Below are 15636 nucleotides of genomic sequence, written 5' to 3'. Positions count from 1 at the left end.
GTTACTGTCACGGGGGTGGTCCATGCCCTAATGTCAGAAACACTTAACACACACACAAAACTTGCAAAATCAAGATCTATCTGTACTTTCATCTTGCCGGCATATAGATAACTATGTTTGTTGCTTGAGTTTGAGTTTTACCATTCTCAGCCGCGCAAATACCTCTCCACCTGTTCTCTCTCCACTTGTCCATGCCAGTGTCAGAGTAGCATACTGATTTCTGGAGGGTTGGCAGAGGGCTGAACCAAGTGTGGTAGAAGTAGGTGGAGGTTTTTGTTTTGTTAGAAGAGGACAGACTTTCAAAGTACCGAAATGATGAAAAGTATGATTGTTAATTGTATATCTGTACATGAATAACACATCTGGTACATGAATAACACATCTGGTGAAATTTCCTGTATTTTTTCATATCGCAATATATATCTATATATATCTATATCTACAGAAGGGCAGAAGACAACGAGGTGGAGACACAGATGGTTTTTATTAATAAAGGTTAACAGGCAGAGAGTAACTGAGTAGGTGGTGGTTACTGATACCGTCCTTTGTAAACTGTGGTTGGAGATTGGGAACAGGAAACACACGCTGGAGCTTGGAGATCACAGGGCAGGCGACGGGGACACAGGCAAAGAGACACACACGGGGATAGGATTGAGTCCGAAGGCGTTTTCTGATATGGCAAGGAATAACATTCATGTAGAAACGAGACCGGGCACTGACTGAGGTGAGTGGGGTGATTAAATACTGGGGTTGATGTGGTGCAGATGAAGGTCAGGTGTGTGATAGGAAACAGGCGCGTAATTAGAATTCTGGAGAGGGAGTGCGTTGTGGTTGTGGGGTTGTGGAGCCTGGCGTGTTCATGACTGTACAGAATCTCATTCACTCGGTAGGCGGCTCCATATTCCAGGATGAGTGGTAGGGGGGGCTCGGTAGTTGCACCAGGCTCTGTGGAGACATGAACAGAAGGGTGGTGAGGCTTAAGTAGGGATACGTGAAAAGTAGGATGAATTTTGTGTTGTGCAGGTAACTGAAGTTTATACGTGACCGTGATGATGGTGAAGGGGCCAATGAATCTGGGATTGAGTCTGGGATTGAGCTTTCTGCAGGGCAGGCGCATCCTGATGTCTCGGGTGGACAGCCAGACCCTCTGACCAGGTTGGTACTCAGGAGCAGTAGATCGTCTGTGGTCGGCCAAGAGTCCTGGCGATCATGGCAGAAGGTACGCAGGAAGCGCCCGATTTCTTGGATCTTCCTTTCGGTGTGTCCATTTGTTTCTCGGTGGCAACCAGACGAAAGGCTGACGGTCACACCTAGGAGCGAAAAGAATGCTTTCCATACCCATGAGATGAACTGGGGCCCTCTGTCGGACACGATGTCCTCAAGGATACCGTAATACCTGAAGACGTGATTAAACAGTAGTTCTGCGGTTTCCATGGCCGTGGGTAGTCCTCTGAGGGGGAGTTGTTGACAAGACTTCAAGAACCTGTCCACGACCACCAGGATACATGTGTTGTTGTCTGAAGCGGGTAGGTCGGTGACAAAGTCTACTCCTAGGTGTGACCAAGGTCGGTTGGGAGTGGACAGTGGACAGAGTTTACCGGATGGAAGATGGCGTGGACTTTTTGCGATGGCGCATTCCTGACATCCCTGTACGTACCTTCTCACATCCCTGGCCATATTTGGCCAGCAGAAGCATTCTCGTAGCAGAGAGAGGGTTTCATTGGCCCCAGGGTGACCAGTGCCCAGAGATGTGTGGGAAGAATGGACTAGGGTGATGCGTTGAGTTCTAGGGACATACTTTAGGTTTGGGGGACAGCCTGGTGGAGCGTTGGTGGAGGCATTGGAGGAAGGCTGGGACGTTTTGGACCACTGGATGGGGTTCACGATGACCTGTTTGGGGAGAATGGTTTCAGGTTCGTCAGGAAGTTCGTCTGGAGCATGTAACCGGGATATTGCGACTGCTTTACCGTTCCGGAAGCCGGGGTGATAGGAGATGTTAAAGTTGAAACGGGTGAAGAAGAGAGCCCAACGAGCTTGACGGGGGTTCAACCGTTTGGCTTCCCGGAGGTACTCTAAGTTCTTGTGATCAGTTAGTACTGTGAAGGGATGTTTAGCACCCTCCAGCCAATGCCTCCACTCTTCCAGGGCCAGTTTGATGGCTAGGAGTTCCCGGTTGCCGATGTCATAGTTTCTTTCTGCTGGCTGAGTTTCCGGGAGAAGCAGGCACATGGATGGAGTTTGGCTGGGGTACCCTGTGATTGTGACAGCACCGCTCCTACTCCGGTGGTAGAGGCGTCCACCTCTACCAGGAACGGTCATTCCGGATCAGGGTGAACCAGGAGCGGTGCAGTGGTGAATGCTTCCTTCGAGGTTGTGAAGGCCTCATGGGCAACGGGTGGCCAGGACAGAGACTTGGGCTTGTTGTGGAGGAGATCGGTCAGAGGTTGGGCTATGCTAAGATGAAAATTGGCAAAACCCAGGAATCTTTGGAGTTCATTGATGGTGGAAGGTGTGGGCCAGGTCCGAATGGCTTTGACTTTCCCCTCGTCCATCTGGATGCCACTGCTACTGATGTCATAACCGAGGATGCAGTTTTTAAATGAAGGTTGTTATTATTAAGGGAAAACAAAATCCAAACATACATGGCCTTGTGTAGAAAAGTGATTGCCCCCTAAACCTAATAACTGGTTGGGCCACCCTTGACAGCAACAACTGCAATCAAGCGTTTGCAATAACTTGCAATGAGTCTTTTACAGCGCTGTGGAGGAATTTTGGCCCACTCATCTTTGCAGAATTGTTGTAATTCAGCCACATTGGGACTTCGAGCATGAACTGCCTTTTTAAGGTCATGCCACAGCATCTCGATAGGATTCAGGTCAGGACTTTGACTAGGCCACTCCAAAGTCTTCATTTTGTTCTTCTTCAACCATTCAGAGGTGGACTTGCTGGTGTGTTTTGGATCATTGTCCTGCTGCAGAACCCAAGTTTGCTTCAGCTTGAGGTCACGAACAGATGGCCGGACATTCTCGTTCAGGAGTTTTTGGTAGACAGCAGAATTCATGGTTCCATTTATCTCAGCAAGTCTTCCAGGTCTTGAAGCAGCAAAAAAGCCCCAGACCATCACACTACCACCACCATATTTTACTGTTGGTGTGATGTTCTTTTTCTGAAATGCTGTGTTACTTTTACGCCAGATGTAATGGGACACACACCTTCCAAAAGTTCAACTTTTGTCTCGTCAGTCCACAGAGTATTTTCCCAAAAGTCTTGGGGATCATCAAGATGTTTTCTGGTAAAAATGAGACAAGCCTTAATGTTCTTTTTGCTCAGCAGTGGTTTTTGTCTTGGAACTCTGCCATGCAGGCCATTTTTGGCCAGTCTCTTTCTTATGGTGGAGTCATGAACACTGACCTCAACTGAGGCAAGTGAGGCCTACAGTTCTTTGGATGTTGTTGTGGGGTCTTTTGTGACCTCTTGGATGAGTCATCGCTGCGCTTTTGGGGTAATTTTGGTCGGCTGGCCACTCCTGGGAAGGTTCACCACTGTTCCATGCTTTCGCCATTTGTGGATGTGGTAGTGTGATGGTCTGGGGCTGTTTGGCTTCAGGACCTGGAAGACTTGCTGTGATAAATGGAACCATGAATTCTGCTGTCTACCAAAAACTCCTGAACGAGAATGTCCGGCCATCTGGTCGTGACCTCAAGCTGAAACGAACTCGGGTTCTGCAGCAGGACAATGATCCAAAACACACCAGCAAGTCCACCTCTGAATGGCTAAAGAAGAATAAAATGAAGACTTTGGAGTGGCCTAGTCAAAGTCCTGACCTGAATCCTATTGAGATGCTGTGGCATGACCTTAAAAAGGCAGTTCATGCTCGAAAACCCTCCAATGTGGCTGAATTACAACAATTCTGCAAAGATGAGTAGGCCAAAGTTCCTCCACAGCGCTGTAAAAGACTCATTGCAAGTTATCGCAAACGCCTAATTGTAGTTGTTGCTGTGAAGGGTGGCCCAACCAGTTATTAGGTTTAGGGGGCAATCACTTTTTCACACAAGGCCATGTAGGTTTGGATTTTGTTTTCCCTTAATAATAACAACCTTCATTTCTAAACTGCATTTTGTGTTTACTTGTGTCATCTTTGACTAATATTTAAATTTATTTGATGATCTGAAACATTTAAGTGTGACAAACATGCAAAAAAATAAGAAATCAGGAAGGGGGCAAACACCTCGAAGAGGTAACAAAGAAAACAGCAACTGCCAAATACCTCCAACGAGTAAGGCAAGTCCTAAGAAGTCAGCTCAATGGCAAGAACAAATCCCAGGCAATAAACAGCTACGCCCTGCCAGTGATCAGATACCCTGCGGGAATAATAACGTGGCCAAAGGAAGAGATACAGACCACAGATGTTAAGACACGAAAGCTCGTCACCATGCATGGAGGGTTCCATCCCAAATCCAGCACCCTCAGACTGTACGCTAGCCGTAAGGAAGGCGGCCATGGACTAGTGAGTGTGAGAGCCATTATCCAGGATGAAACATCCAAGATCCACAAGTACATCAAAGATAAGGCCCCAACAGATGACGTGCTCAGTGAATGTCTCAGGCAGTGGTGAACAGAGGAAGAGAACAACACAACATGGAAGCTCATGTCAGGCATCATCGCGGCTAATACATGAGCAAAGCACAGAAGGGCATTGGCAAAGGAACCAGAGGAGCCAAACACCAACTCCTGGTTGACAGAACAGTCACCCAAGACTGCAGAGCCCGACACACCAAACTCATTGTAAACTCACCATTGCAAACTCGATGAGACTGTGGAAAACCACCCTTGAGGCCAATGGCAAGCCACTTGCACAAGTATCCATCAAATGTGGCATATACCAAGGAGATGCTCTGTCCCCACTGCTGTTCTGCATAGGTCTGAACCCCCTCAGCCAAATAATCAAAAAGACTGGCTATGGATCCCGACTCAGGTATATATATATATGTATTATTTAGCTGTGCTATTTCAGTGGGAGAAGACCGTGGGAATGAGAGACAAACGTTTCAAAAATGATGATTTCTCACTAAAATGCGTGCTGGTTGGTGGATCAGATACATGCCAAATGAAACACAGACTCATATCACTGTTAATTCACCGTATATCGTGTGTGTGACACGAGTTTTTTCGGTCACTACCAAAGTAACTAGTAACTACCTGGTTTGCTGCTTCCCGTTTGGTGCTGGAGAGATATAGTATATGCACAGACAGAAGAAACAGGGTTTTTGACAATGACGTTTCTTTTCTTTATTTCGATGATTTCAACACAGATTTGTTGTTTGCAATGTAGCATTATCAGGGGAAAAAATATGGTGAGTCCCCTGGACGAGTCAACAGTTTGTTGACTGCGTCCTTTCGGATTTTAATGTGTAGACGCAGGACGTGTACCTAGCAACGTCACTACTTCCATCAGTTAGACTTGGTTTGTAAAGTTTACATCCTGCCATGCTGTTGCTCCTGTATTGCTCTGTGTACAATGACGCAGCTAAAAAGAAAGTGGTTCGACTGACAAAATGCGGGTCTTCTAGATTGATGACTCAAATCATCGACTATTAGGGGGTAGAACTTGTGGGCTTTCATAGCCTTTTCTCTCAAAAAAGAAGCAGCTTAAAACGACGCTATGAGAGCAGGGAGAGTGAACCAAAACCGTAAAGTTACAGACTGGACAGCTAAACAATGAGCTGAAACTCACTATAAAGCTCTATAAAGCTGAGGGGAGCTGCCGTGCCCACGGTTGAACCTAATTGCTAACCCCTGCTGTAACGCATGTTCTGAAAGTTTAGAACTATATATATTATTCCTGTGATTTTGTGGTCTAAACAAAGAGAAAAGGTTTTTTCATTGTATGAATACAAAAATATTTTATAATAAAGTGCAGAACTTTCTTTGTATGAAAACTGGTCAAATGATCACGCTGTACGGTAGTGAGATTTTCATTTATTCCAAAAATAATGGGCAGAGATGTTATGTTCTAAATTCAACTGTTAATAGTTTTCAGCAAATCCCATATTTAAAAAATGGAAAGAACAGAGAACTATATATTGTTAACTCTTCATTTAAGTTTCAAAATATAAAAGCAGCAAAGACCTGAAGTCTTTTAAAAACTTCTTAGACTACTTACTAAAATTACTTGAATGTATATCTTCAACCTCTTTTTTTCCTTTTGGCCCCGTTTTGCTACATATTAATTTAATAATTAAAAACTGAATGTAAATAGCTCCCTGCATTAGTCTTACACCTGATGTTTATTTGCATTGTGTTATAATTTCACTCCAACACTGTTTCCTCTTTTTGTTCTTACACATGTATCTATGTTGCTGTATGGTTTTGAGTTTATAATTGTTTTCAGTAAAAGGTTACAAGGTGTGTGTATCTATTACATAAAGCAGATAGTAGGGACATAATGTGAAAAGCGTCAAACAGGTATAACACAGAGACTAAAAAATGATGCAGTGGGTTGAAAACAGCATGGTTGCAGCCTGAACGTGTGTCTACCTGCAGCTTCTGAACATGTCTTTCAGCAGAGAGTGAATCTTGGAAAGTGCATTCACCAACAAGCCTTCACTGTAAATGGATCACAAAACAACCTCACGGGCACAAAGAAGGTTATGACAGCTCATTCTAAAGCCATAAAACTGATTTAACACCAAGGATACAAAGTAAAAACATGGCATAGGTTGGCCTTAAGTTTAATCTAGCCAGCCATTTATTTCAGCTGGAGTAACAGCTCCATCTAGTGACATTGTAGTGAAATATATAGTTTATTGAACAATGAACATGACCTAAAATATCCTTAACCTAAACAAAGACAAAACAGAGGTCCTAGTTATTGATCCAATCTATTAAAAGAGGGAGACTGTGCCTACAGCTTACTACACTATCTCAGCATATCACACCTCAGGCAAAAAATCTAGTTGTTACTATTGAGTCTGTTGATTCTAGTCGCAACAAGAAAAACAACATCACTGTCATTTAAAGAATAACAATTTTAATGTGATTAAGGAAGAGTCTGTAACAGGCAGATTACAGAGACCATTGTGGTGATCTGACAGATCAACATTGCCACTCCTAGAGCCATGCCATGTTAGCCTTGCTTTTACATAGAATTTGTTTTGCACAAAAAAGTAGAAGATTGCAGATAGTATAATATCTCCTGCATGAGCAATTGCTTATTACTTTCTTTATACAATCAGTACAAATTTTAAAATGTTGCCAGATTTCAAGGTAAATGTCTGATATTTACCTCAAGTCCTCTAAAAGATATCCTCTGTCTAACAAATAAATTTTACAAAGATCCTGTAAACACTGCATATGATATGAAGGAAAATGTTTACAGGAGCATTTATAGTCACAAAATGTCAGGCTCAATTTTGATAAAACTGCATAATACTAGTTGTAGGAAAAGAGGAACGATTTCTCACTGCAGGTTTTTACTCTGGCAATGTTTTTATACTGATTCATTATGGACAAGTAAGTGACCATGTTCATCTACAAGGCTTTCAATACACATGTTGAATATCACTTTGTTCAGCTACTGCTGATTTCACAATATCACCCTTTTTCATACAGTTGGGACACTCATTCCAGAGCATGCTGTGAACTATCTGAGCTTATGATGTGAAACAACAAGAAACATTTAAAACTGATCCCATGACAAAATGCATTGGAAATGTCCATATTTCAGTGTATAGACCAATATTTTATTGCTAGCAGCATGGCAATGTCTGTTCAGTGGGTCCACCACTTTGGTCCAGACTGAAATATCTCAACAACTACTTGATGGATTGCCATGAAATTTAATACAGATATCCATGGTGCCCAAAGGATAAATCAAAATGAATTTGGAGATCCCCTGATTTTTCCTCTAGCACTACCACGATGTTGACATTTGTAGTTTTAAGTGAAACATCTCAACAACTATTGGATGGATTGCCATATAATCTGGTACACTTGAGTGATCCTCTGACCTTTCCTCTAGCGCCATCGTCAGGTTTAAATTGCAAGTTTAAATTTTAAATTTTGTATGGGATAGTATTTTTATGCTGGCTACCATCTTAAGTTATTGTACAGCACTTTGGTCAACTTTGGTTGTTTTTAAATGTGCTTTATAAAAAAACCTGATTTGATTTGCACTTCCCATTTGGGTCACAGAATCTGATGGGTCACAAATTTTGGTGTATCACCGGCATCTTTGATTACTAACTAAATAAATCTGATTGACAGTTTCATACATAATATGTCAAGCAAGTTAATTTTTCATGTGCTGCAGCCTGGCGATTTGTATCCTCCTGCTCTGTTATCCCTCAGCCAGCCTGTCAGTCATGTTATAAGGCGCATAGAAACAGCTGTTTGCAGTGCTTTCTCTCTCTCCTTCGTCAACGTTAAAGATAGGGTTTGCGATTCTGGACAAACCCAATACCATGACAAATGCCATGATATAGAGCAAACAACGACACAGCAAGTAATGTAACTAACATTAGCTAGGTTGTGGGTTAGCAAACTGTCCCTACAGTTGCTGCTGCAAAGCTAACAGCCAGAGAAGACAAGACAGTTTCCCAGAGCCAGCACAGCAGCTCCAGACAGTGATACTCACAACTCTCCTGCTACTATAGCTAACATCACAACAACAGTACAGCTTGGCAAATTAGGAAGTAAGCTGAATGTCCGTGCGCAAGTGATTTAACGTTACCTGACACACAAATCATGGCTGGAATGGCTGGAATAGTGTTGTGTGACTCAGTCCAAGCCATTTTTTTATTTTGCATTTACAGAGCCAGGGCTGTGTACAAACACAGCGGACCATGAGGAGATATTCACTGAATTTGACAAAAAGACATGTATTGGATTAGAATCGCATACCCCACCTTTAAGAGCTGTTTCGTGGCAATCATCCATAACGAATTTACCTTAAGACCCTCTTAACTTATAAAACATCTAAAATAAGTGAGTTTACTACGTGAGTGCCTTCGTACATCAACAGGAAACCAAACTGTAGGATTTATGAATGAAGTTTGGTGTGACTTAGCAGAAAACACTGCTCTTACCATTTACAATCACCACTAATGTCCTCTCTCACTGCACACTGCATCATCATTAGGTCGGTTTGTCATACAGACTTTAATAGGTTTATACAGCTTTAACTCAGCAAATGACATTTGATAAACTGTAAGATATTTAAAGCCTGCATAAGTAGCCTAATGTTGTTAATTTTAGATGTTTTAATAATCAAACCGTGGATATGTATGTGATGTGTTGTTGAAGTAGGGGTAGGAACGCACAGGTCCAATACTGGCTCAAACAGCTGGATCTGATATTGTGACAATGGCACCTATCTATTGAATTCAATTCTACGTTTACGTCTACGTGCGTGTTACACGTCATGTGTCAGCAGCGATTATGATTCACTCACAGCTGGAGTGAAGAAATGTAACAGCCACCTCACTAATGGTTAAAACTATAAACCAGCTCAAACATGACAACACAAACCCCCATGTTCTAAACAGGCACATTATAAAAACGCACAAAAAGTAACATCTGCATTTTGGAACATACAACAGCAAGCTCAGTCCAGCACAGCATGATGGGAAATGAGGACCATCGCTACAATTTGTAGCCCCCCCCTGCACTAACACCAAGGTGGTAGCAGTGCTGGTAGCCAAGAATGCTAACACTATATTGGCTAAGTATTCCGAAGCTCCAGTGTTTATCTTGGGGGATATTAACAGTTGCTGACTGGACAATGTTCTGCCATCATTTCAACAGTATGTACCAGAAGGGAAAACATCTTGGATTTTGGACATTGTTGTAGTGTTAAATACTGGAATTTATATTCCTGACCAATTTGTTGCTGCATTTAAAAGGTAATATTGAAGATTTTTTACCAAGTTGCTGGTGCAAAATTATTGTTTTAATAACAAATAACAATTCAGTAAATTTACATCTATGTATTTACTTGTTACATTTTGTTTAGGAAGTTAGGAAAGAAAAGTCAAGCCTGATGTTGCCTTACACATAAAAGAATGATCCCAGTCTCACAGTGAGGCATACAGCCTATTAATTAACGGAACGGGACGGATAAATGACTAACTGATTTAACTTCTCAAGGAACTGAGGCTAAGAACTAGGCCTGATGTAATGAACAGCACAGCACATGCAAACTGGACGTGCACATCCATGTAGCCCAGTAATCATCAGCCTCCATGCTTCCATATGAGGTTCCCTTTTCCTGTTATTAATAATTTAAAGCAAGTGGTTGCTGAAACAAATAGTCGCTAACTAAGTTAGTCACTAACCTCAGCCAACCTAAAGTGGCCTCTGGTTTACAAACACTTTATCATTCTACCTTCCAATGTTTTTTAGTTGATACCACAAACCTACGGAAATGGCTTAACCAATAACACATTTGGTGGACATTAATCTGCCAAAGGCAAGGCTACCCCATCCTTTATGAGAGGTTTTGGACTGAAGGTTAAAATGAGATTTATTTTATAATGCCTACAAATACTCTTATTGACACTATTTCCTTTACATTCATGTTTAGAGTAGCAGATGACTTTGAAATTAATGCATAAAAATTCACCAGAATGCAGGAAATGAAGTGTCTGACACACAAAATCTCATGAGGGAGGACCCCCAGACCCCATGGGCATGGGGCAGCTGGCAAGGTGTCCCTTATTTGTCCACACTGAAGGTGACAACCCTAGCTGAAAGCCAACAGGCATGTCTGCGGGACAGATGTGTGTGAGAGGTGGAGGCATTCAGCTGAGGCTGGAGTTAGTGATACACACTGATGGACTAGACTTTTAACCAGGACAAAGAGGTACGATCACATCACATCTGCTTCAGCCTCTTTATATTGGCTCCCTGTTTGTTTTAGGATTGATTTTAAGGTCTTATTGATTACTTTAAAAGGCTCTACATGGCCTGGCTCCAGATTATATTTTAGACCTTTTAATCCTTTATGAACCTTTACGTAGTTTTAGATCTTCAGGCAGGGGTCTTCTGTCTGTTCCTGAGTCCAGGATGAAAACTAAGGGGGGCAGAGCTTTTGCCACCAAGGCCCCGAGGCTCTGGAACAACTTGCCCAAAGAAATTAGGTTGTCTGAGTCAGTGTCTTCTTTTAAGTCTCTTCTCAAGACGCATTTTTATCGGAAAGCATATCCTGATCTTACCTGAGCTGTCTGTTTATTTTATTGTTTTTATGTATTTTATCATTCACTATGGTATTTTATTTCTCTCTCTGCTTCAGAGAGAAAACTTTGTTTTGATAAGTGCTCTATAAATAAAGTTTATTATATTATTATTACTAGCTTGTCAAAATAATGTCATTCATTACGGCCTTGGAAGCTTATTGGTAGCTACTTGCAGAGTGCTAGAGAACGTTAGCTTGAGCAATTCAACATCCCATTTCACCGCTATCAAGCTCTTTGGCAACCACAACACAAGACCAGGGGGTGAAGATGACGCATCAAACCATGGTATAACGGAATGTCATTAGCGTTAATTTTCAAATATGCAACTTGCCGAAATTGTTAGTACTGTTAGCTAACATCAGCTGCATAATGATAATAAGATGTGCAGTCCTACAGCCACACCCACAAATGATGTTTACATTTTGACAGGTCACCAGCCGTCCATCAATACACAGAACCTGAAACATCCCACACAAACGCGGTTTTGCTATAGCTGCATTCAATTGACAGAAACAGTGGCCAATGTTGGCCTGATAGCTAACAGCCAGCTAGGCTCATGCTTCATTCAACATCATATAGCCTGTTAGCTAAAATTGCTAATGTTAGCCTGCCGGTGGTTAGGGTAGCTAAGCTAACGTTAGCTCATGTACAAAAGATCTGACAACGTAGGAGATGCAACCAAACACATAGACATTGTGATTGGTAAGGGCTTTCTCAGAAGCTATATATTCTTACCGAAGAGTGGGACCAACACAAGCCGTGTCGGTGCTTTCAATTTCCTGTAAAATCCGCTCGTGCTCCGTTATACACTCCAGGGTTTCATTCTCCGCCATGATTGTTATGTGTGTATTATGGTTATCACTGCAGCTACAGCGGAGTACAGGTCAGTATGAGGTCTAGCCTGTAGGGGACGCACTACAGCTGTAATGAATTAAATGTCAGCAGCTTTGTTTCCACATATCCTGTATGTTGCATTACAGTAATGTTGGTCACAGCAAGAGAATTGCACATCCACAAACCTTTACCCAAAAACACTGGCCAACATGGAAAACCATTTTGGTTGTTGGCTGTTGTCTCCATTGTTAAATTAAAGAATTTATATCAACCTAGCAAGTAACATATTATAATAAAACTGGTTATCATGTATTCCATGATAACAAAATAATTAGAAAGGCTCTATAAATTGCTTCATTATTAATGCACTAACCCTACTAAAATCATATTTAGTTTTATTGATAGCGATCTGATACTTAATGACAGACAATGTTGTATTTGCATCTTTACTAAAAAGTAGCTTTACTGCTTTATCTTTGATTGATGTACAGTTCTAGTGTCTTTTTAAGAGAATATTATATATACACATATTGTTACCTGTAAATCAAAATATAGATTTAAAGACTAATTACCCTGCAATTACACCTTTGGCATTTTAAATATAAAATACATGTATGTTTCCTTGGTTGTTGGAATTTGCATATTACAATCAATCAGCATTTTAAACCACTCACTTTGTCAAGTCAGATTAATGAGTTCAATTGCATGAGTTTACCGTAAAGTGGTTCCCAGAGGCAGGTCCACAGATTCTAACTCTGCAAAGATATTCCAAAAAGTCTTCTCTTCTTCTTTGTTTTCTTCTTCACTTTGAGTGGGAGGGTCAGGTAAAGCAGCATTGCCCCTGTCACTTGCCATTTCTCTCTTCAGACAGAAGTATGAGGACTAAATCTCTGCATATGTGAAAGAGAAGGAAACCAAGAACTGTGTGTGTGTGTGTGTGTGTGTGTGTGTGTGTGTGTGTGTGTGTGTGTGAGTGGGGAATTCCAGGACACCTGCTATGGTCAGCAGAAAATGAGGGAGCAACAGGAAAATGAGATCTTGTGATTTATCAGACTTTGAAGCCAACAAAACTAACTTCAGCTGATCCCTGTGTATACATTCATCTCATGTACTGTAAACCCTGAAGAAGCCTGGCCTGTTGGCTTTATTCACCACTGCAGATTCAAAACACAGTCAGCAGTCAAACTAGAGATTAAATGTTGATTTTTGGTTCCAGGCAATTAATGAATAAATGAAGGAATTAATGACAATCAAGAGAATAAGGCGGTGTTATGTATTGAAATTCTAATTATTAAAAAGATGTGATTCAAATAATATTTATATAGACCTCTGGTAATACAGAACCTGTTTAAGGTACAACGTTTGGGCGAACAGAGAGCGAATTAAACTTAAAAAAGCAGATTGCAGTGTCACTGACTCTGCCTTCTCTCACCTGAAACACACAGCAAAGGTGGTCAGATCATATCTTGCACTGCCTTATGCTGTGGTTTGCTCTTGTCTTGACTTTTAACTGGGGGACCAAAGAAATCAGCTACAACTAAATGCAGATGCCAGAGTTTTAGCTGAAGCACATAAATAGAATATATAATATGTAACACTTGTGTCTTGGTCGTGGAAAGAAATATTCAGATCTTCAATCTTTAACTAAGTAAAAGTAACAATATCACCATGTAAAAATATTAAAGCGTCCTGCATTAAAACTTTCACAGAAATATGTAAACTAGAAGACTGTGAGAGAATATGTACCATATGTTTATATATAACTTGAGTTTTCAATTTAAATAAATCATTATAAACATATTTTCATTCTGTTAATGTCTTTTAATGAATTGAAGTGTCACAGTTAAGGAAGGCTGTGTTAAGTTGCATTAATTAGAAAAGGTTTCAGTCGAAGTCATCTGGACACTGTTTTCAGAATCAAGACGTTTCGGCTCCCATCCGGAAGTCAAACTGACCCATCTTGGAAACAATTAGGTCAGTTTCAGGTGAAACTAGCTATTAACAGATACTCAGGCAGATTCCCTCCTGAGGGCAGGGCTTATGTAACACAGAGTAGCTTAAATTTCTAGTTCCCGTCCCATTTTTTCACAATTGAGAATGACTTCCGGATGGGAGCCGAAACGTCTTGATTCTGAAAACAGTGTCCAGATGACTACGACTGAAACCTTTTCTACGATAGAACACTCCTGGATGAATAAGGGACTACACCGTCTTGCGTTAATTAGAATTTTCTGTATTATTTTTATTGTATGTGACTCCTCTATTATACAACTGTTTTCACAGGCTGAGTAGTACTCCCCATGATTAATAAACCGACCTTCATGTATAAAATTAGTGGAGCACCTTTTGTCACGGATACAGGCTTCACCATCAGTCAATCATACACACCTGCTCCCTATCACACTCCTGTTCCCCATCAACACCAAATCACAGCCAGGATAATAGGCTCAGCACTCACCTCAGTCAGTTGTCTGACCTTGTTGAACGAAGGACTCCACATGAGATTCTTCAGACCGCCTACATGCTATTCCAGTGTATTTCTACTCTAGTGTTCTTGGTTGGTCAATGTGGAGCTTATTTGAACTACTTTATATATAGGTAGTTTAAGCTATAACATTGCAAGGTATTGTAAAGGCTAAACATATGTTTTGTATGTAAAATCTAACTCTGCAAAGTAACTGCCAACTATTGCTGTATGTAGTGGAGCCCATCCATCCATATCTATCTCTATCATCCATCTTATCTTTTCCCACTTACCGTTTGCCAAGCCACAAGGGGCTGGAGCCTATCCCAGCTCACACTGGCCAAGAGGTGGGCTACGCATGGAGAGGTCACCAGTCTATCACAGGGCTGACACATACAGACAGACAACCCTTCACACATAGGTGCCTACAAATTTGCCTCAGAGGGCTTTACAGTTTGGTTAAGGAAATACTCCCCAAAAACCCTTTAACAGGAAAAAAAGGAGCAACCTCAGGAGCAAAAGCAAAAGAGAAAGGTATCCATTTTTCCCCATCCAGCCATTTCTGGAATCAAACCCAGTGTGCCACCATGCACTGTGTCGCAAAAGCTACAATATTTCCCTCTGAAAAATAGCAGAGTGGAAGTATAAGTAAGTTAAGTACAGTACTAGAGTGCATGTTATTAGTTACTTTCCATATATATAAGGTTCTATACAAATACTGTAAAGTTTATTATATTGTATATGTTTGTGTATGTGTGTGTGTTTTTATAATCAGCCAGGGACCTGGGTTTCCTCATATTCTCCTAATATTTAGTTGTTGTAAAGTCTAATAAATAATATTTGACACACCTGTCAAATTATGTCAGTGTGTAAGTGAGCCACTTGAAGGGTGGGGATAAAAATAAATGGTTCCACATTTTTTGAAACTGCATTTTGAGTAAGGAAGCAGGCCTTGACCAGTTTAACAACCCCTTTCTATTTCCTGCTATACTTCTCGAAATGGATTGGCCCATTAGGAGTGTGGATGTAGTAGTTGACAATAAGCTCTTTACAAAAGCTCTGACTATGAGTTTCCTTATTACTCCACCAAAAACAAGAAGTGGG

The 15636-nt window shown here is 41.3% G+C and overlaps 1 protein-coding gene across 14 annotated transcripts in view; it reads right to left on the bottom strand.

Annotated features, from left to right (window-relative positions):
• The window catches only part of exoc6 (exocyst complex component 6), an 85388-nt gene extending 72438 nt beyond the window's left edge, over window positions 1-12950 (bottom strand). For 6 of the 14 annotated variants that reach the window (XM_044178351.1, XM_044178352.1, XM_044178354.1 and 3 more), the window contains exon 1: window positions 12784-12939. In XM_044178351.1, the coding sequence (XP_044034286.1) occupies window positions 12784-12923 (140 nt within the window). In that variant the 5' untranslated portion in view covers window positions 12924-12939. Of the gene's footprint in view, window positions 1-11969; window positions 12125-12783 lie in introns of those variants that run through there. The other 8 variants (XM_044178357.1, XM_044178366.1, XM_044178359.1 and 5 more) reach the window with 5 other exon arrangements.
• Window positions 12951-15636: the final 2686 nt, after the last annotated feature.

This window comes from Siniperca chuatsi, linkage group LG20 (genome assembly GCF_020085105.1).
Source record: "Siniperca chuatsi isolate FFG_IHB_CAS linkage group LG20, ASM2008510v1, whole genome shotgun sequence".
NCBI classification, from domain to species: Eukaryota; Metazoa; Chordata; class Actinopteri; order Centrarchiformes; family Sinipercidae; genus Siniperca; species Siniperca chuatsi.
This window is presented reverse-complemented; position numbering and strand designations above follow the sequence as displayed.